This window comes from Protopterus annectens, chromosome 14.part0 (assembly GCF_019279795.1).
Source record: "Protopterus annectens isolate FY-2018-M chromosome 14.part0, PAN1.0, whole genome shotgun sequence".
Taxonomy (NCBI): domain Eukaryota; kingdom Metazoa; phylum Chordata; order Ceratodontiformes; family Protopteridae; genus Protopterus; species Protopterus annectens.
The window spans coordinates 996,800,311-996,823,499 of NC_056748.1; the positions used below are offsets into that span (position 1 = coordinate 996,800,311).

Here is a 23,189-nt window from a genome sequence, read left to right on the forward strand (position 1 = left end):
AACTTGCTCACCACATTTTCTATCTGGTGCATGAGTTTTCTGGTGTACTTTCAGCCCCCGCAGTTGAAGGAAGCTCTTTTCACATTTATGACACTTGTATAGTCTCTCGTTATGTAGAATCACATGTGAAGAGGATGTTAAGGACACAACAGGAACTTGTTTTGTTGTTGAACTGTGACTGCTGCTGCCATTTGTGTGGTGCCGCTGATGTTTCCTGAGACTGTTCCACTGACTGAAGGCCTTTCCACAATCACTGCACACATGTTCTGTCCCTCTGAAATGTATATCACGATGTACTTTAAGAATGTAAAGATGACGGAAACTCTTTCCACATTCCATACAAACGTATGGTCTCCCGACTGTAGAGGTTGGCCGGCATTTGAAAGATAATTGCCCTTCCACATTCAGTCTAAAGTCAATGCTTCTACAAACTAAAAAGATATGAAAACATTTATTATATTATACTTATAAAACATTTTCAACATATTGTATCTTTCATACAGAATAATTTAGGCAAGCATATGATCAGATCATCACGTTGACTCATCATTGTTGAGTAAGAACTGCTTAAGTTGATGAAATAGAAACAGGTCATGTAGTTATCAGAACTTCAGATTTACTTGGCATCTGTCCTGACACTAAAAACCAATGGAATGGTCACTGAAGGTGCCTCCCACTGGAAACAGCCTGGCCAGCTGAAGCCATCTGTGTCTCATAATGCACTGCTTTCAGATAACTCGCCAGATTGAACAAAGACATTTTAACATTCAAGGTAGGCAAACTGTGAAATGGAGAAGATAATTCTATTTGTTAACCAGGAAAGCCCAATGGAGACCGTCCCCTTTTTGAGTACAAACCAGGAGTATTGCCTGGTTATGTGACTTACTAAAGGTCATACAAAAAGGCAAATAAGGGCTGAGGTAATCAAACTCTGTATCTCGGAAATTATAGCTCGCAACCTTAACCTCTGCGCCAACTGACATACAAACGAAAAAAAAAGAATATGGCAATTTGTTAGGGGACAGGTGGGCAGCATATTCCAAGTGTCCAGATATGTAGTAAATCTAACATTCTGTTAAGTAAATAAACATTTAAGTTGGTCTTGTCTGGACAATGAAAACCAAGTGATACTAAGACAAGATATCTCCAAGAACAAAAGCCTCAATTAAGGCTCTAGACATGTAGAGACTATCCAGCCCTGCAAAAGTATGTAAAGCAGACCATGTAGTTGTTGCACAGATTTCATACAAGGGAAAATTTTGGAGAAAAGTCACAGAGGTAGCAAAAGCCCTAACACAGTGCGCTCTTAGTGGACAGAGATTTATTGCTGGAAGAATAATGGAATAGTCCGATAACCAGTTTAATAAGGAAACTTTGACTGCCTTCTGACTTTTTCAGTCTGGAAAGGTTGATGAGTCAGTCATTCTTTATGAATTCTTTAGTCATGTGGAAGTAAAATCTGGGTGGTCTGTGAACATCCAAACAGAGAAGTCTAGATTCTCCTTTGTTGGACAACTTTGGGAAAAACACAGGTAAATGTATGGCATGATTAAACTGACTTGTGTAGTGAACTTACGCATAAAAGAGGGGTTAGTCCCAGCAGTAACCCTGTCCTTATGAACTGCAATGAATGCAAGTTTACTCAGTGTATACAACTCTGATGCCCCTCTCTAGCTGATGTGATTGCCACTAGAAATACGGTTTTCCAAGATCAGATTTTAACGTCAACTGTACTGGAAGGCTTGAATGGACGTAGTCAACCTTTCAAAAAAAATTCAAATTCCACAGTAGAGAAGGATGGTGTAGGGAGGTTTGGAATGAAAAATGTTAAGGAATATATTTGCACAGCTTGTGGGATGCTAATGAGGACAATGTAAACCCTTGTTGGTAGGAAGAAATTGCTCTTAGCTTAGCTTTCATGGAGTAACTACCTCTTATAAAAAGGTTAGTGCTTAAAAATTTTGTGCCAAAAAGGGGGCAGCATTTTGTTAGTGTTTCCATAAATAAAACTTCATCCATATGCCTCTATAAACTTTCCTGGCAGACTGCCTTGCCACAATACGTTTATTCATTGTAAATGCAACAAATAAGCCAACATAGACAACTCCACTGAAGTATTTTGCAGGAAAACCTCTGGTGAATGAACTTTATCAGCACTAAATCTATAGTGGAAATGTTCAGAACCAAACATCTGTACCAATAAATCTAGCTCCAAGACCACTACGGTGGGCTTTGGCACAGAGGGATCAAATCCTGAGAGCACTGACAGTGGCCCCAAAAGGCTCAGTACCACAGTCAGCACAGAGCAACTCTCAACATCGATCCTCTTGGACCTTGTGGGGGTCAGCAGCAACACCTTTGCCAATGTCAAAGCCATCCAAGCACAGGAAAATGTATTTTGGGTAGCTAAGAATCTTCGTACATGATCTGTAGTTGGTTCCAGAGGGACCTAGAGAAGTGCAACTGAAGTAGGACAAGAAATGAGACAACTACTCCCAGGAGAAGCACCCTATTCTCTGAGGAAGTCGGTCTTGTCAGTCCCAAAGTGCCCTAGTGAGGAGTGGTAAGTATAGTACACCATGGGTGAGGAGATAATGAAATGATCATCCAGGGAGCTATAGCTGGAGATAAAGGTTTTCAAAGACGGAAAATTAAGTTTCCTCCCATCTCATTTTCTTTTCTCTTCTCTGGTCTTTCTGGTCAAATCTTTTGTCACTCTTTATCCTTCTCTCTTTCTCCTTTTCCTTCTCTTTGGGGCTACTTCCTTCAGCAAACCTTTTATAATTCCCTTGGCTCCTTCTTTCTAGGAAAGCCCTTGAAATGATGTTTTTGCAGACAGTGCAATCAGAATTAAGATGCCTGAAATACAATCAGAATCTAGGTGACCAACTTTGAGACACACTATACAAAATCCGAGTAGATCTTGTAGCGGGATCTTAACACTGCTTACATTTTTTGAAGTCAGAAGCCTTATCCTTCTCTCTGTATAGATGTTGCAATTTATTTATTGTGATGAGACAGCGTACACTAGAAATAGATATCAATGCTTGTACTACCCAATACAGAAATGGTAAAAGACTAGGACTTATGACCGAATACACCCATCAACGTACACATTGTCAACATAAAAATGTTGAACTTGCCAACACTCCAGTAAGCATCATGCTAAAAAACAAATAAAAACATCAGTTTTTGCAAGGGGGCAAAGCCTCCTTCACCCCACACACCCTCTGCTAATTATATATCAACTCTGAGCTCTCTCAATCATGGGGCAAGAGCATATTCCCTAACCCTGGGAACTGTGTGATGGTGCATACCTGCTGCTCAACTGTTTAGTTGATTATATGTGGCTGACTAAACAGCTGTCAACTAAACACACCCAACTCCACATACTGTATATATTATATAAATATATAAAATCTACACCACACACACGCACGCACAGAAAGCATTAGTGGCGAGTGAGGAGGGGAGTATGACAACTGAAAGGTGTGTGAAAAATATGGAAAAAATAAAGTTTTTACATGCCAGAGAAACTGACTTCTGACATATGAAATATAAACACGTTTTATACAGAAAAAATGACCTATCTGAAATGCAAAGGATAGATGAAAACTCTTCAAACACCACCAAAGGCTCAAGCTAGTACAGAGAAGTTGTTTAAGCAATAATGGTGGCAACAAGACCAGTAGTTAGCAGACAGCAATGCATTATTGGAGAAAAAGGGGTGGAGCTTGAGCTGGCCAGTCTCTACTGATGCTGTGGAATGGGCATCTTCAGTGATCAGTCCATTAGTTTCTAGTGTCCAATTTAAATGCAATACATAAACAAAGCATAGTTAACTTTTCACTTCAACTATGGAGTAAATTGAAACTTAAGTTTAGAACTAACACTAGGATACATACATACCGTAGACACAATATGAGCATGCGTACAAACCGTGATTGCACTGTTTTTCTAAAAATAACTTCCTTAAAATACATGTTAATTCTAACAAGCAACACCAAGTTTATTCCCCACCTAAAAACCTCTTGTCTTGGTTACTGCTGCAATCTATACTTTGTAGTATATAACCAACTAGGTAACAGTCCAATAAAATGAAATTCTATAATGTAGCCATATAACTGCTTATTTGGCCATTTTGCTGTACTTCCTTCAATAATATTAACTACAGTGTCTTTACAGGTTATGAACTATTAAAACTGAAACATTTACTACAAATGACAAAAAATATCTTAGACCACTGATGGCAGATGTTTGAAGCACTAGTTTGTTGTTTTTAAAGATGGAACGAAATACATACCATCTTTGTTGGTTGTGCATAAGGTTTAACCATTAGAGAAGCAGGGGGAACTCTATAAAGGGTGAAAGTGTGGCTACATAAGAGAGTCAACAGACCTTTGGTTGAGTATTATACGAGTGTTGTGTCCTAAAATAGGGTATATTTCATGAGGGAAATGAAAGTTTAGCACAACTCTCCCTGCAAGCTGGGATTGAATATTTATGCATCTTAGCCTCACAGCCTGACAGAGTACACGCAGACCATGAACATTAGATCTGACATTCCATTACTCACTGTGCATATAGCTTACAGTCTGAACAATAAACTCCATATGTAAACATTCACAATGCATACAACACCCAACTAAAAAATTGGTGCAAACTTGCAATTATTTTAATCAGCACTTCATTTTTTGCTGTGAATACTTTTATTTTTCAAGCAAAACAAAGCATTTCTGAAGTGTAAACACACATCTGAGGCAACAGTCACTGCTGTACTGCATTTTATAAGAAAATGTGTATTAACATACATTTTATATATATATATATATATATATATATATATATATAAAAGATTAGCTACACACACTTTTTTAATGATTAACAACTGAAAAAAAATGGAATCCCATCTACTCGACCACGAAAGAAACAAGAAAATATTCACAAAAGTGTCTCCAAACACATTGCCCAAATTCAGAAATGTGGCTATATTTCAGAATTAACATTCCTGAAATTTAGATCTGTATTAGTTTACTCCACCACAAAAGCAAACAATACTGCTCATGATGGTGAGCAATACAGGGAATTATACAATGACTGGCCATTAATATTCAAAAACAAGCACAATGATTGGTCAACCCCCACCAGCATGCCCACTGTAAATCAGATAATATACCAACAGAAAAAGGTTGCCTTTTTTCCATTAGTATATCTCGTAAATGTTTTACTTCTCTCTTTTTTTTTATTTAATGAAAACAAAAAAAAAAAAGAAACCGGGAGAATTAACGAACGAGGGAGATGGTGCAGACAAAAATAAATAAAAGGATAATCAAGTACGTTCTGCAAAACTATAGATACTTACCTGATTATTCTTTTGTCTGTCCTGGCTCTCTCTCGTTTGTTAAAAGTCTCCTGGTTTCGTTTTGTGGTTTTCAAAAAAAAAAAAAAAAAAAAAAAAAAAAAGCAAAGCAGATCTTCCTTTCTCCATTGCTTCCTTTGCACAGCACTGATGTACTGCGTAAGCGTGGGAACACCAGTCCCATACGCATGCACAGTATTTATTTTATTTACGGACATTTGTTAACCAGGTTGGTCCTGCCGGGCATGGGGCCCATTTTCAGAGGAGAAAAGCTCCAATGAAATGCACAGTAAAAGTAAATCACAATATAAAATGATTAAGTTGATATGGCCATAATATACAAACTAGAGAATTTTTTTTAATTGATTATACAGCGAAAGTAAAGTACAGAGTAGAAACAAAATAATCAAAAAAGAACCCAAGTATTATACATACAGACACAGAACTTGTATACAAAGAAAATCTTTTTGCTTCATTTTCATGAGAAAAAAAGTGGTACATGCCACCCTACAAGTTGAGAAAGAAGGGAAATGAGGTACCTAGGTATGAAGAAGGGTGTAAGGAGGTTAGGTTGGGTCATGACAACAGAGGCAGGTCTTGGAGTTGAGAAGTTTTTAGTTCACTTTTAAAGTGAGAGGAGTGGGAGATGGAATATATGGCAAAGGAAGCTTGTTCCAAGCATGGGAAACAAAGTGTTTATAGAGTATTTTGACAGTTTTGCTGATTTGAAGTATGGAGGGTACGAGATGGGGTATAGGTAGAGTTCAGGGATGCAAGAGATGGACAGAGTGTCAGTTTGTAGAGAATAGAGTGTAATATTTGAAATTGAGCTAGCTGCAGTAGTTGGGAGAGTTCTAGCCATTGGAGAGAATTTAGTGAAATACAGTGATGTGCATTGTACGGAGAGTTAGTTATGAATCTAGCAATTTCATGGTAAGTTTGTTGGAGTTTGTTCAGTGTTGTGGCTTGAATGTTGGTGAGAACAGGAGCGGCATGTAGGAGGGAAGGAAGGAGGAGTGTCTGTGCAAGGGTGAGTCTAGAGTTGGGCATTACAAATTTTTTATCCCGATACAGTAGGCTCACTTTTTTGAGTTTCTTTTTTATACATTGGAGTATGTGCAAGTTAAATTTTAATCAATAATGACTCCAAGGAGTTGTGTGGGTATCAGGTTGGATAATTGTGTTGTTTGCAGTCTTTACAGCAAAGGTGGTTTTATGCTGAGTAAGAGAAAGGGGGGAGGAAGAGTAAGAGTTTTGTTTTCTGGGTTAAGGATAAGTAGGTTGTTGGAGAGCCATTTTTCGGTTGATAGAAAGGCCTGTTGGGTTAGAGTATGGAGATAAGAGATACTACTTGAGATAGATATGAGTGTAGAATAGTCAGCGTATTGAATGAGGGAAGATTTTTTGCATGATGTGAAGAGACTATTGGTGAAGACATTAAACAGAATGGGACCCAGGATGAAACCTTGAGGTACTCCTGTTGGGACAGGAAGGAAAGGAGGAGGATGAAAGCCATCTAACTGATTTGCTGCCTATCAGATAGGTAGCTAGAAAACCAAGACAGTGAGGTGGGAGATAGGTTTAGATAGTAATGTATGTGAGACTGTATCAAAAGCTTTGGAAAGGTCAAGGAAGAGACAGGATAGGAGTTTATTGTTGTCAAAGACCACAGCGATAGAGTAAGAGAGAGGAGGGCAGTAGTTGTACTGTGTTTAGGATGAAAGCCATGTTGTGTAGGAGTTAGTAGATTGTGCTGGAGTAGGTGATTGAAAAGCTGTGTATGAATGCATTTTTCTAAGATGTTAGAAAGGGGGAGGAATAGCAATAGGTCAGTAGTTAGCAGGGTCAGTGGAGTTTCCATCTTTATGTACAGGAATATTGAAAAAGGATTTCCACATGTCAGGAACGGTAGATTCTAGGATGGATCTGTTAATTAGTATAGATATAGGGTAGGCAATATATTCAGCAGATAATTTGATGAAGGAAGGAGGTAGATAGTCAGTGGAAGGAGAGCAGGGTTTGAGCTGAAGAAAAAGATTTAATGTAGGAAGTGGGAACAGGGTAAAAGGAAAAGGAATTTGTGTTACGAGAGTTGGGAGGGCTAGGTGCTGAGGAGGAGATGGAGTTAGGGGGTATAAGTTTCTGGATGGTGTCAATGAAGTGTTCATTGAGGAGGGTAGCAATTTTCTGAGGGCAAGTATTTGGGTAAGGTGAGGGGTTTGAGGGACTACCTGGGGACAGCATTTTGTTCAGAGTAGACCAACATTTTTTGAGGTTTGGATTTATTAGTGAGCTGGGCATAGCTATAGTAGGATGTTTTGTCATTCATAGTCTGTTTTTTCACAAGGTTCCTTAGCTGTATATAATTGAGAAGTTGAGGCAGTTTTGTTTTGGTCCAGGATTTCCAAGGCACTGTCTTTTGTGCATAAAGGACCTAGTTTCTTTGGAAAGCCATGGAGCACGAGTTGATTTTATTCTGATTTTTCTAGAGGGCACAAGAGTATACAAAGCATTAAGGAAAATGCTATTAAATGTACTTACTGCGTCACTGAGAGGGATTTATCCAAGGATAAACCAGTCTATACTAGAAAGAATAGAGGTGAATTGGGAGGCATTAAAATTGGATAGTTTACGGCAATTTCTGACCAGGTGGTGGTTGGGAGTTTGGGAAGAGTATCTTAAGACAGAGGTTGGGAGATGGTCACTAAGGGCATTTGGTAAGGTAGTGAGGTTGTGGTAGTGGTGTGGGGAGTAAGAATCCAGTCAATAGTAGAGTTGGATGATGAGTTTTTGTGGAAGCAGGTGGGGATGAGAACAGTTGGTGGAAGCCGAATAAGGTCATACTGAGTTGTGGAGTGTCAGTAGTAAGTTTGGACCAATCAATGTTGACATCTCCTAGGATAAGGGTTTCATATGGTATGGTGAGGGAGAACCAGGATAGGATGTTCTCTAGGATGGGAGAATTGTTTCCAGGAGGGAGACAGATGGAAGCAACAACATTTTTTTATGAGGATTCAAGTGGCAGTTAAATATAATTTCAGCTGGGAGGAAGTTAAGGGTAGGGGTGAGAGGTTTAAGGTATTGGTGTAGAGGATGGCTATGCCACCTCCTTTTTTGGGGACTCTGCCAGAGCGAAAGATGCTATAGCTTGGGAGTATTTCACTATTTGCAAAAATGTGGTTTGAGCCATGTTTCAGATAAGGACAGAATGTGCGGGGTAGTATGAGCTATCCATGTGTTCAAGTCAGAGATTTTGTTTGTTAGGCTCTGAATATTTAGTGAGTTAATAGTTAGATATTTAGATAGGGACATACTTTTTGAGTGAGGATGTAGGTGGACATGTGCATGGGGAGGGGAGATTGGTGTTGAGGGGGGCTTGGGTTGGGATGGATGTCCTCAGAACAGAGCAAGTTTTTTGGGAGAAGAGAGATTACAGGGAAAGGAAAGTGGAGTTTGTAAAGCTTTGGTTTAGATTTGTCAGTAGGTTTAAGGATTTGGAGTATAGTTTGTGTAGACATGTGGTGGAAAAATTAAATAGCGTTGGGGAGATCATAAATGAGGGAGTAGTTTGAAAGATATTATATGTATAAGTAGGAGAGAGAAGGGGTGGGTTGGCAAGGTGAGTGATAGGTTGCGGTACAGAGAAGTGTGGTGGGAATGAGAAGGTATTGCATTATAAGGGAGTGTGTAGAGGAGTGGGAAAGTAAAGTAGAAATAGTGAATGTCAGGAAATGATGAGATGTAAGAGTGACAGATATTTAGGTAGGAGTGGTCTTGGCAGGAAGTAGTAGTGACTGGATATTGGGACAGGAAGGGGAGGGAGTGGTTAGTATAAAGGAAATTGTAATGGGGTGGGTAGGAATGGGGGTAGAGTAGTGGAGTGAGCCCGAGCATAGTGAGGGTGAACGGAGCGGGGCTAACTCCCTTCCAGGACTAGAAACATAGCACTAAAATAAGCAGTCATGCAGTAATAATCAGGTCAGAAAGTAAACTGCAAACATTTAAAAGCAGATTTAAAAACACAGTGAGCGGTATAAAAGGACACAGTTATTTCAGAGTCTTAAGACTCTATACCTTGTAGTAAGCTACTACTGGGGGCAGGCCTGGGAAAGAAAAGGTTAAAACGCTTATGGGCCGGCTGTAAGAAAAATAAGGGGATAAAATGTATGAGAAGACACAATTAAGGGCTTTAGACAGGTCAAGGTTAACACCTGGATTAAAGAGAGTATACTTGTAAAATATTAAGCCACTACAGAATATCATAAAAACATTAAAGGAATACAGCTAGCATTAGAAGTTGTAACTGTCGACTGCTAGAGTGAAAAGATTAACTCAAAGGATCTAGAAACTGCCCTGTAGGTGAAGCATAAAATACAGTCAACTATTCGCAGTTTTCTAAAAGTTAACAGAGAATTCTAATTCAGTTTTACTCTGAGAATCAACACAGATAGCTTCAATTTCTATTAGTGTGCAGCATTACACCAGTGAAACAAACATGCAGTAAACATGATACTGCATATGCCGCTACAGACTAGCGAGCAAGGTCAACAACAAATGCTCTGATATGTGCAGTTAGGGAGTTGCCTAGGAGTTGCATAAATTTAGCTAGCTTAAAAAACAGTTGAGGCAAAACAAAGTCTCAGACCAGCAGAAATACTGCTCAAATCAGGTCAGACAAACAAGCTAACTACAGCATGGATAAGGACTAACTATTACAGAGACAAGACATTAAAGAGCTGCACTTACTGGATGGGGCACACTCGCAAGGGGAGGAATAGGCAGGGTCTGTGGATCTGGGGTGCAGGAAGGATTTAAAGATGGCGTCAAAAGAGCTACACAGCTATATAGAGTCAGGGGGTAGGTAGGTGGGTGTACACAACAGAAAATACAGATTGAGGCAGTTCAAAGCAGTAAGGTTTAGCCTGGGCTAAATCCCCTACTAAGACTGGAAAAATAGCACTAAAATAAGCAGTCAGTCATGCAGGAATAATCAGGTCAGAAAGTAAACTGCAAATGTTTAAAAGTAGGTTTAAAAACACAGTGAGAGGAAAAAGTGCAAGGGAAAACAGTTGCCGAGAGCAGGAATTGGGGTAGTTAGATTATCGCCTAAAAGCTGCCTTGCGAGTGTGCACGCCTGAGCTCTTTTCACAGTAAATTACTTAGGTTTAGCTAGTTTTTATATTTATTGCAGTGCTTCAGCAGTAAGATGAATTAAGCACATACGCTAGGCTTCTACAGCGATGAAATCAGGCTGAAGATGCTGTTTAAATTTACGGGTAGAAAAGCCCAAGCAGGAGAAGTGTTTCTTGAGGGGTGTATCCACTGATAGGGGAGAATGCCAAAAAACGCTTATGGGTTGGTGGATGGGGCACACTTGCAAGGGGAGGAATAGGCAGGGCAGTACATCAGAAAAAGCCCTGGGATACCACAAAAATGTGGAAGGGCAGCACGGAGGCATTATACAAAGACATTAAGAAAAGTATTTTTTTTCTTAAATAATGTCATTGTATAATGGCAGTAACAGACTCTGTGGTTGTGGGATATTGAAATTTACCCATGGTTGGCTTTAACCAATCCCTCTGGCTTCGCCCTCGTGATTAAAACCACATCAACAGTGAGTACATCTTCAATATACCACATGTCATCGGTTATTCCTTAAATAATACACTGCCCAGGGGAGATGTGAAGGGTACATCACCATTGGAAGGGTCATAATTTCCCAGTAAGGTTCACTCTGTTGGATGCTATTGCACTTTGATAAGGTTGATAATGGACAATGTTAAATTGCTATTTTTTTTGTAGACAAACTTTGTATAATTTTGATTTACAACACTTACTCTGCCTGTTTCAAAGCTCCTGTAGTACATGTAACTGAAGTATTTTACATCCAAAATGCAAGTCATGTTAGTATCTATTATAGGTTCATAGGTAGGTAACTAGGCTATTTGCCCGAGGGCATTTTTAAGCCTAGCCAGAGTGTGTCGGCTTTCGCCGCCCAATCGATTAATTAACTGAGCCTCTGTCAAGCAGAGCCAATGAAGTGATCACAGGGGTGTATTTTCTGTTACCCATCCACTAGTCAAGGCTTTTCTTGAAGAGTGTTAGTGAGGAGCTGGGAGGGTGGCCTAATGGTTAAAGTGTTTGCCTTACAAACACAAGGTGCAGGGTTCAAGTCTCCCAAGGGATAATTGGCTATGCTTAAAATGGCTTGCAAGGGCAGTTAGCCTAGTACTGATCTAGGAATCTATGAGCTCTGCCTAATGTAGTTAGGAATTTTGTTCAAAAGCATGGGGAGTCTCTGACAGGAATCTATCCCTCCAGCATGTTCTATTTATTGTTGTGGTGAGGTTTAGCTCACTAGAGCACATGGCTCGCAGTGACTCGGATTTCTCTAGGTGGAGCATGTCCATCAATTCTGAGTAGGACATAGCTTTGTAAGTCAGGCAGAGATCACCTCCGAGTAAGCGATATGCCACTGAGTACAGCTAGTAATTAGATGGGCCACATAGAAGGATTTCCTAACTACTTTGGCAATATGATTGTCAAAGGAGAGATTACTATCTACCTGGGTCTCCAGATCTCTTATTACCTCTTTTGTATTAAGGGGGCTGCCACCTATGTGGTAATTAGTGGGTGTTTTTTTCCCCCAAACGGGATGACTACGCATTTTTTGGCATTTAGCTTGAGACCATGACTTTGACACCAGGTGTCGGTCTCAGTAAGGCCTTTTTGAAGGATGTCTGTGTCAGCTGGAGAGTCAATTATGGCTCCCAGTTTGCAGTCATCGTCGAACTTGTTTAGCCATAGTCCTGTGTTTGCCTGTACTTTTGAGAAATATATGCCAAACAGTAGGGGTCCCAGAACAGAGCCTTGCGGGACACCACTTGTGACTGGTTTAGAGAGTCAGACCTGGAGCCCGCTATTCTTACCGTGCGAGTTCTCTCTGTAAGCCAGTTGGCAACCCATCTTGTGACGTAGGGGTTATGTTCAGGCTGGTGAGTTTTTCTATAATACCAGAGTGAGGAATGGTGTTGAATGCCTTGGCGAGATCAAGGTAGGCTGTGTGAACCACCTTTCCCTCGTCTATGGCCTTTGTGACTGTCTCGAAGTCAACCAGGTTTAGTAGGCATGATCTGCCCTTAAAGCCGGACTGGGTCGGGTCAAGGGTTTGGAGGTTCCCAATGTCTTTGTTAATGAGTTCCATAATGATGCGCTCCATAGCCTTGCAGACCAGGCTAGTCAGGCTTATGGGGAGATAGTTACCAGGGTCAGTTGTGGCCCCTCCTTTGTGGAGCGGAATAACCGTTGCTGTGCGCCACTCTATGGGCACGTAGCCTGTGCAGAGGCTGAGGTTGAACAGCGCGTTTAGGTGGGGAGTTATTTCGTTCTGTAGTTCGTGCAAGAGCAGCCTGGGACACCATCTGGCCCCATTGATGCTGTGTTTTTGGCTTTTGAAAGGGCTGTTTTCACCTGTGCTTCTGTGATTTCTGGAACACTACACTACACTACACATTTCCGGTATTGTTGTGGGCCCTTTTGAAGGTGAAGTTTGCACTGAATCTATCTGCCAGGATGTTGGCAATATCAGTAGGTCCAGTATATTTTGTGCTATTTTGCACTAGCTCAGAGCATATCTGCAAGTTGCCACTTAGATTCTTGACATAGCTAAAGGCTTTGTGGTTATCTTTCGAATCCTTGGCTATTTTTCTTTCGAAGTTAGCCTTGGATGATTTTATGAGGGACCTTAGTTTACAGATACTAATCAGGGATGTTTTTCCTTCCTGGGATTTGCTTTTTTTCTGAACTAGTTTCCTCCTTCTGTTGTATAACCTGTTTATGGCAGGGGTCCACCAGACTGGTTTCCTTCTCTTAGGGGAGTGAGTCTTGGTCTTGCTAGGGATGGCACGATCCATGCATCCTTGTAGGTGCTCACAGAGTGCAATTGTAAAGGATTCTGCATCTTGGGCAATGTTATCCTTTAGCGTGGGGGCTGTGAAACTTACCACCTGTGCCTTATGTAAGGTGAAGTTTGCTTTAGAAAAAAGTTTTAAACTGTGGTTTCCTTGGTTGGGGGTGGTGGTGGGGTGTGGACATCCAGGGTGATTAGTTTATGGTCTGATCTAACCAGTGATGGGTTGACCTCTGGTATGGAACTGTCGCCCATGTTGGTGATGACCAGGTCCAATATGTTGTGGACTCTGGTAGGGGAGTTTACCAGCTGATCCGGGGCATTTGAGTTGATAAATACCAGGAAGCGCTGAGCCTGGGAGTTTGTACTCAATGGTAGGGTAATTGAAATCGCCCAATATCAGGGTGTTCGGTAGGACCTTCATGTTTTCCAGTGTCTCCAGAAAGGTGGAGTGGTGGTCCTGGGTTATGGAGGGTGATCTGTAGCAGGCCACAATTTGCATTGCAGATTTGCCTGATGCTAGTTGCACATACTACTAAAAATCTCCTATTGTCCACCATGGCAGTAAAACTTGATAAAATCAAAACTAAGAGAATGTGACATAAAACAAGCAGTCCTCAGTCATCCGATAAGCCGGCAAATATGCCTTCCTCAGATCGTTAATTGCACATGGATGATCTCAGAGGTATCATGCTGCACCACTAACCTGGAGGTGTGAGTATCCTTGATGAATATGGATACACCCCCTTCCTTGTGTGTTTCGGTCCGTGTTCTGTGGCCGAAATGTGTGGTACGAGTTGTAGCCCCGTAGTGCTGGAGTGCTCTCTGAAGACTTGAACCGGGTTTCAGTTACTGCACAGATGTCGAAGTTCTCCATACTTAGGAGTGCTTCGAGCGCATGCATTTTGAGATTTAAACTCCTGGCGTTGAGTAGCATAACCCTCATTTTTTTTTTACTTGTGCTGTTTACGGTGTTGGGTTTGAACTTTGAGCCTTGCCTAAAAAAGGCACTATGGGGCAGCAAGAGCCTTGGCCAGTATTCAAAAGCCAAGGGATGACAGGTGCAGGCAGTCTCTTGCGAAGCAACGTGGCTTGTCGAGCATGTCATCCCAGGCTGACAGACACTGGATCCCCTTTGAATGACACCAGAAGCTTAGCCAGTTGTTGAAATTGATCATTTTTTTCTTTATAATGAGGCGTCATTCTTGGTGAGCGCAGGATGCTACTCAGGATCAGGGTCATACCCGCCTGGGCTACATGATCAGAGAGCTCTTCCATGTCTCTCTTCATTTAGTCCAGGGAGGTACATTTCAGGTCATTCACACCAACATGAACAATGACAGAGTCATATTTGTACTTGTTCTGGAGTGACCAGAGTGCTTGTGTTATGTGGCGGATTCTGGCTCCCGATAGGCAGCTAACAATAACCTTCTCCTTGTCCAGCCTAGTGAGTTGGGTGTCAGCGTGCCTGACTATTGAGTCACCTTTACTAGTGTTAGGTATGTTATTTTGCCTTAAGGGCTGTGATTGTGCGGCACATTGATTTTGTGTTTTATGTGTGGTCTGGTTTGTGACAAGAGGTGCAGGTTTTGTGGCCGTCTGCTTTGGAGCTCTATGAAGCTTTTGCAGGTTTTTATTTAGAGCCTCCGAGTATGATTTTGTGTATTTATGTGTATTTTTTGCCAGTGCTGGTTTAGTAGGTCTATGAGGTTGGAGGTGTGGTGCAAGTGTTAACCTTCTCCTCATGACGGTCTGTTCCAGTCTTGGGTGGAGAGACCTTATCTTCCAGTTTGGCTGTATAATTGCATCTCTCGCATATGTTAGTGGTTTGTGGTAGGAGGAGAGGGCTGTCTGTGTACAATAGGCAGTTGTAATATTTCCTCAGGATACCCAGATTCACCAACTGGACTAGAGAGTACACCTGAAGTTGCCCTTTGGTTATGCCTGAATAGTAGGGTGAGCTGCTTAGTTGCTTGGTTGGTGAGGGGTGGATAAAGAGCCTTGCCCTGCTGGGCAGTCAAGTGTTGGGGTATATTAGTGCTTGCTATATGGTCTAAGCAAGTGCTGGACTGTAGGATGCTTTTTGAGTGCTTAGGTTGAGAGTTAGACTAGTTTCAAGTGAAAAAGAAGGAGACTTAGTGGAGCCGGGAATAATTTAACCCTAGCTAACCAGTGTTGCCCAGCGCACAAAACCGTGCAAATGCGGTTTTTAAACTACTAACTTCTGGGCTGGAACCACTCCTCCAGGGACAGATGGCTGCTGAAAGTTCCCCTCTCTCTCAGGTGAAGAGAAACTTCCCTCTATCCAAGTAAGGTATGGGCAACTCAGAAACTTGTAACACAGCCCTGAATTCAGCACTAGCCTGAAAACTGGAAGAGACTAGCTTAGAGAGGCGGGAAACAAGAATTTTTTTTTTTTGAAAAGATAAGGCAAAAACAGTAAAAAGTACACTTAAAACAGCTTTAAACTACTACAAGCAATCACAAAAGGCTATCGCACTTTAGTGTGTAGCCTATAATGGTTAAACAAAAAACTTTAAAAGTGCAGGCAGTCAAATAAGTACAACATGTTTTAATGTCTAGAAACACAGAAGCTATCGGCTCAAGGGCCTACATAAGCCTAGCCAGCAAGGTTCCATAGCTTACGCCACCCAAGAAAGTTATTTTCCTGTGCCACTGTCCAGCAGACACACAGAAGTGATCCCCGGAGTGCATTTCCCATTTCCCATCCACTCAAGATTTTTCTGGAGTGCTAATGAAGAATTTTGCTCGACAGAGATGGGTAGCTTGTTCCAGAGTACGGGAAGTCTCTGGAACAGGAATCTATCCCTCCAGTGTGTCCTGTTTATTGTGGTGACAAGGTTTAGGGTCCCTAGAGCATGTAGCTTGGAGGGATTAGGATTTCTTTAGGTGTAGCATGTCCAACAGCTCTGGGTTTTGACATAGCTTTATATGTTAGGCAGAGATCACCTCGGAGTAGGCGATATGATACAGAGTAAAGATGGAGTTTTTTGAGGCGATCAGTGTAGGGGCATTTGTTTGAGGCCAGTAATCCTCTGTGAGGTACTTCTGTGGCCTTTCCAGCTGCTGCAGATGTCTTGTGAGGTACATTCCAAAAGGGGCGTTTTACTCTATAATGGGTCTAATGAGTGATGAGTAGAGGGGGAACAATGACCTCTTTTTCCTGGATGAGAACCCTTTTATGATGAGGTGTGCCACGTAGAAGGACTTCCTGACTACTGTGGCGATGCGACTATGAAAGGAGACACTACTGTCCACCTGGGTCTCACGGTCTCATCACGCCTTCGGTGTTACGTAGATTGCTGCCTATGTGGTAGTTCATGGGTACAGAGTTTTTACCAAAGGGGATGACACTGCACTTTTTGGCATTGAGCTTGAGGTATCCCACAATGCAGTGCTTGACTGTAAAAAATGACATCATGCAGGCCTCTTTCTTCCTAAAGCGCCTGTCACTACATTGATTTTACATGCATAAAACTAACTGACTGAAAGATAGCAGTGGTAACATTTCAAGCCGTTCAAGGACTACTTAAAATGCAAGCAGTGCAAATGCCACAGAACAGACTTTCAAAGTACCTTTTAATGCAGTTTCTTTTTAGAATGGCTAAACTGTACTCTTTCGCGAAGCCTGGATTGTACTACTTTGCCTCATCTCCCATCCCCCCCTTCACACCCAACTTCCCTAGCTGTCAAAGTGCTAAGGGTAATTTAAGCTGTTACCTGCTGTGACTGACACCTCAACACTAGACTCACATTTCCTTGCTCTAGCTTTTACTGGCTGTATTTCTAGGGGAAGATCCAGGGAGCTGTGACATCACAGTATGGGAGGGTTTTTAGGGCAGTCGTGGTGATGTCAGTTTGGGGAGGAAATTGAATTGTAGACTGCAGCAAGCTTTGCCAGGGCAGGATAAAAGTTTTTTGAAAGTGAAACCACCACAGTACAGTAAGGTACTGTCCTAGTGGAGAGAAACAGGTCGATTAAAAATATTTCAAATGCTGTATGGTTGCTTTCTCATAGCAGGGACAGTAAACAGGGAGAAAAAGGATAAAAAAATTGAGCATTTAATAATGAGCCGTTGCAGTCCTTTACATTTCTTGTTGCATAAATCATTAACTATTATCCCTCCAGCTTGGGCATTTGATGCATTTATTGATTGCTTACAATGGAAGTGGCGTTTTTGCTATATCACGATTTAAAACTTCATAAAATTCCTCACTTAGGTCTAGTGTGTCAGTGGTTAGGGAGATTCAGGGTGCTTGTACTATTTGGTTTTCTTTTTTTTTTGAAAAGTTTGAAAAAAATCCAATAAGTTGATTTTTACTGAAGTTCTTCCATATGGAGAAGACACTGGGATTGGGGGGGGGGGGGCTGGTTTTGAAGCAGAAGATGATGGGTAAAGAGTTACATTTAACTAGTGAAGGAAAAATACTTGTGGAGCCAAGTAGCAGGTAAGGAAGCAAGTTAAGATAGATCCTAGGAGGTCTGGACCTCTAGTAGTGTCAACAGCAAATTGGTTCAGGGATCTGGAGTAGATGATGTTGAGAAAAGCCTGGGCATAAAACAGGTGTTCTGTTGAAATTTGGGTGAAGTCATCTAGTAAGATGGTGTTCTCAGACTTCCAACTGGGAAAGCATTTTCAATACGTTCCCCTTTGAGCATACAGGAAAACCTATATTATCTACAAAGCAATGATCTGTTAAGATGGAGAGATCATTTGGGATGAGACACAGATATAACTTTAAACTGGATAATCCTCCCCATTTCTTGATTAACAGACCACGAACCCCTGAAAAGGAGTACTTTCTGTACAGTGAAACTGTTTCTGTGATGATACAATGCAAAGTGTATATTCTCCAGTTAAAAGAAAGCTTCCAAGTTGGATTTTTGCTTCTGTGGCTTCTTGTGCTTGGCAAAGGCACAAAAGTCCTATTACACAAGTATTTGTCTGTTTGGAACATCTAGCAATTTCACTTTGCCTAAAGAAACAAAATAAAGGCTGTACTTTGGTAGATGTGCCTATGTGAAAGTTCTCAAAGCAAGGGTCCAACCCATACCTGGTGAATTCAGGTCTGTTGTATGTCACAAATAGAATTCTCCCTAGAATGACAATTTATGCAGCCAATCACTGAGACCAGTGTTGGAAGATTTGTATTTAGATACCATGCTAGACAAAGGCAGAACAATGCTCTGCCCAAGAACATGCAACAGATCAATGTCACCTCTGCATCACCTCCAAAGACCCACTAAGTTCATTCATCCCAACGAGAACAAGGGCATAATTCACATGCTTCTAGACTAGAGGTCTGGAAGAAAGTAATTTGGGATCTGGAAAAGGCTGCCTGCCTTGCTTCACATCCAGCAAGTACGTTGTGGAGGCTGCAAATCATTCAGAAGTCATACAAATTGAGTTGTGGAAACTAGCTGCATTCTTTGCAATATACAGGAAGCATCTGAAAATGTCTGTAATGAATTACTTTTTTTGTATAAGAATCAGGCAGTCACTAAGCCTGCTAAAGTGCAAGTGTATGAGTTCTAGGATAAGGCAGCAGAAACAGATCAGCATGAGCAACATTTAAAAGAAAAGCAAGACAAAACAAGTGAAATCTGAGACTGTGGTATTTCAGAGGTTAGAAAGTGTGGAAATGACCATGTAAAATCCAAGATGGTGGAGTGAACCGGATTTGCAAAAGATTTGCCGGTGGCAGTAACATTTATAAAGTATTTAAAAAAGATGGTGCAACCTCCAACAGGTAATTCATAAAAAGCACGAGGAATACTATTCAAATTATGCCATATATTCTTTAAAGTAAAGTATTTTGGTTTGTAAATTTGAAAATTTTCATGATGACTTATGTTATTAGGATATGCTACATAATTAACTTTTACAAAAGCAAGCATCTATTAGGGCTACAGGGTTATCAAGACAAAGTTACACTGAATAAGTACCTGCATAGGTTCATGGGCAAATACTAGGGCTCCTATTACCTGATCGAACGTTTAGGCTAGTGAATATCTAAACGTCAATCTGGTAATAGCAAAAGCAAAATGGCCGATTTAACGCAGGGAAAGAATTCCCTTGGCCGTTATGCTAATTTTGCCCCTTTCCTCACTGTAGAGTGAGCTCTGAGTTTGTATATTTAGTTCGGGGGGCATGGATGCATAGCCCCCCATATTTGGAGGTGCAGGAGGCAAAGACCCTCACTTAATTTTGGTTAATTTTTTTTTCCTGCAGCCAAGGGAATTCATTCTCTACGTTAAATCGGCAGTTCGCCGTTTTAATTTTTAAATATCACCAGATCGATGTTTAGGTATTCGCTAACCTAAGCGTTCGATCAGGTAATACAGACGCAAATGCTAGGCTAGCTGCTCGTGGGCCATTTTAAGCCATGCAGTTTCTCTTTTTGTGCTCAACATAACCCAACCCATTTGGTTCTAGTTTGGCTTTACACATAATTATACATTATCCCCATCCCACGATCCATAATTATACATTACCCCCCCAATGAGTACAACTGGCATAATACCACAGATAATATGAGGGGACCCAAGCATGGGAGAAAGTATTTAGGAGCTGCCAACGCACAAGGGCCAGTCCTGGAGTAATTTGTTTCCTGTCCACAGATCTAAGTTGCTCTTGAATATGGTTAGGGATGAACTCTGTTTTATGTGGATAGGAACTCCATTCCACAGCAGTGGTATCCTCAGAGAGAACACCGGTCCTGCCAAACCATTCTGTTGATCTAGCAAAAGTAGATTATGTCCCCAACCCAGGTATTTATGATGCCATATGACTTGCTGATGTGTAGTAAATCCATCAGTAATTGGTCGTAGGATGCCTTGTACACTAGAGAGGTCACCCTCTTAGCAGTCTGTAGGATTCAGACTATAGTGACAGGGCTTTGAGTCACTTCATGTAGGGCATTAATGGATTTTTGCAATACAATGACATTTTTACTAATACGATGGTGCAAAATACAATTAAAATTAATTACATCAGTAGCAACCAAGTTATGTTAATTGCTTCACATATTTTGTGTTTTACCAAGACTTAATTATCCAGGGAACCTTACAAGGTCAAATATATGTTTAAACAGCAATTAACATTTACTTGAACAAAGGTGATGAAAAAATGTATGAAGAAATGTTAAAACGCAAGGTTATTGGTCAATAAGAGAATTCTCCATTTTTTATTTATTTATTTTTTTTTTAACTTAAATTGCTATATATACAAAACTGATCAATAAGGAAGTGTCCATTTGATTCCACACTGTGATATAACACAGGGAAGAAAACTAGTAAAGGTAAATCAATGAACAGTGTATTTTGAAGGTTTTGTGACAACCATTAATTATCCACTTTGGGTAGGACGTGGAATATAGAAAATGGTGTCCTAACAAAATCAGTCAATGGAAAAATGGTGTCCTAACAAAATAAAGTGTTTTCAGTTCTCTAAGTGTGTAAGACTGCAAACTGCCTATTCCTGGTGGGAGACGGACTACAATGAGAAAGTGACACATCTAGCAGTAAAAGAAAGCCACTGGACAAGCTGTGCTTTACTGACTCAAAGACTGGTAATACTGGCTATATAATTTATAAAGCATACAATAAAAACTCCACTTCACCATATCCGCTGTTAGTTATGCCGCAAGGTGGATGAGGGGATATTCTGGCCAAAGCAAGAGCTTGACAAAGACTGCTGTGTGTAGGAAGTAAATGTCCATTATATAACGCACATTCAGTTTAAGCACAGAGTGTACAGCAGAGAGAATATTTAACAGACACACCAGTTTACATAGAACTGGGTTAAAACAAAAACGTGATGCAAGATTATGCATTACAAAAAGGAGCCGCCAAAGGAGGTATTTATGGAATTTTCACTACTATGTCACTGTAATCTAATAGGCATGGCTGCCAATTTGTAGATTATTTTTGGGAGAAAGGTTATAGAGCTCTGCACGGTTAGTGTAGAGACAAATAGTAATAAAAGGGAAATTACAGAAAAGGCTAAGAAATATGGTGGGTATAAGTCAGTAACTATGATGGTCATACAGTGACAATTAAAAGATGTTGAGAACTGGGAGTGAGGACTATAATGGGATTTAACTGGTTAAATAATAAAAAGCATTCATCCCAGACAGAAAATACAGAAAACAGAACAAGTAAACTAAAACGAGTGTTCTAGGATATCTATCTACAAAGAACGGTTTAGAAGCATGCCCTGGGAAATGCAGTTGTGTAATCATATTGAAAGGTAAAAGCACTGTAGAAACAAGATAAATGCTGTTAAAATTAAGGCTTACGGGAATGTACGTATAGTTCAAAGTTAAGTGCAAGTACAGTTTTGAACATGTTGGTTAGAATAACAGCAATAAGGAAGTTTTGTTTAGCAAATATAATACTTATAACAATCACAGTCAAGTGCTAAATAGTCTATGACTTACCACCACAGTAATATTAAAAAATGGGCCCTGAGACAATGTGCCCTAGTGGGGAAACCGTCTAATTCTCGCACACTATTCCAGACAAAAATAAAATGCCATTATTCTACATCATGACCCCCCTTTGGCAAACAGGTTTAGCTGAGAATATATAGCTCTGCATGAGAAATTTAGTCCACCTCCAGGAATAAAGCAAAGAAAAACTGTTTTGTAAATGGTTATGATTTCAGGATGGCTGGAAGATGCAAAGCAAGCATGAACTCTGTATTGGAAAGTATTACCTAAAACTTCTCCTCAGATGGACAATATTATTACAGCCACAACTCTCCAACTTGACTGAAAGAATTGTTTCTGGACAGTTGTTATACCATTCACGATACAATGAATGTCTAAGCAGAAAAAAAATCAACATGAAAAAAGTCAACAAAAAATAGACATCATTTGCCTGCTCTGACAAAAAAATCTCAACATGCAAACAAACTTTTTTCTATTAGGATTGCTTAGGGTTTGGATCTTCTATTTGTTCAAGATCACTATAATGGCAGGGTTGGGGCATATGCTCTTTCCCCAGGTATGTGCAATCTCAAACATAGTTTATTTAATTATTGGGGGGGGGGGGTGCATGCTCAGATTTTGTATGGTAATATATAGCTATTGATATTTTTGTTGAGTATTTCCATGTTAACTTTCTGTTCAGATATTTTCCAGCAGAATATATATCTACACTCACCCCCCCCCCCCAAAACAGAGAGAGGGCGGGGATGGGCATAAACTCATATCAAAAATATAATTTTTGTACTACTTTAAATCTGGATTGTTGACCTAAGCATTTTATAGAACACTGGGTCTTACTTAGGTTTTTATTTTCAAGTGGCAACTGCAGCTCCTCCAATTACTAATAAATCTAAACTATCAGTAGACAAGTACATTGTACAACTATATAGTAAAGGTGTTTCAGCCCATGAAGTCTTTATAGGTTATAATAGCTGTCCAAAACCATTACAGTAAGACTGATACAAGTGTATGCTTTTATATTATTTTTATATACGTTTGATTGCAGTTGTAAGTTATTGATTTTCAGTGGCTTTTAAATATGCATTATATGAAGCCCATTTATTTATTTATTTTACATTTGTTTACCAGCAAAGTGCGACTGGGATACAGACCCATTTTCAGAAGAGGCCAAGGGAGAAAAGCTCCGCATATAATAAAGTTTAGCACTACAGACAATTCAGAACATACAAGTTTTGATATTACAGCTTGTTTTTACACTTCACAATTATAAAAAATCTATTTCTATAGTAGAAGAGATTACATGAAGACAGTTTATAGCTATAGCATAATATATCAAGGCAGCTTAAAAGAAAATGTTAGGAGCTTCGAATAGTAGACGTTTTAGAACACATGGGCAAGAAAAAGAGCTGAAGACTTAGACATAGTCAGTGGAGATGTACAATGATT

General features: G+C 40.3%; 1 protein-coding gene across 6 annotated transcripts in view; it reads right to left on the reverse strand.

The window, feature by feature from the left end:
• The window catches only part of LOC122789390 (zinc finger protein OZF-like), a 253,309-nt gene that overhangs the window by 51,969 nt on the left and 178,151 nt on the right, over window positions 1-23,189 (reverse strand). For 2 of the 6 annotated variants that reach the window (XM_044056802.1, XM_044056801.1), the window contains exon 4: window positions 1-431. This exon is cut by the window's left edge and continues 1,441 nt beyond it. The exons of the other annotated variants lie outside the window; for them this stretch is intronic. In XM_044056802.1, the coding sequence (XP_043912737.1) occupies window positions 1-431 (431 nt within the window). The remainder of the gene's footprint in view (window positions 432-23,189) is intronic. 6 annotated transcript variants of the gene reach the window in all.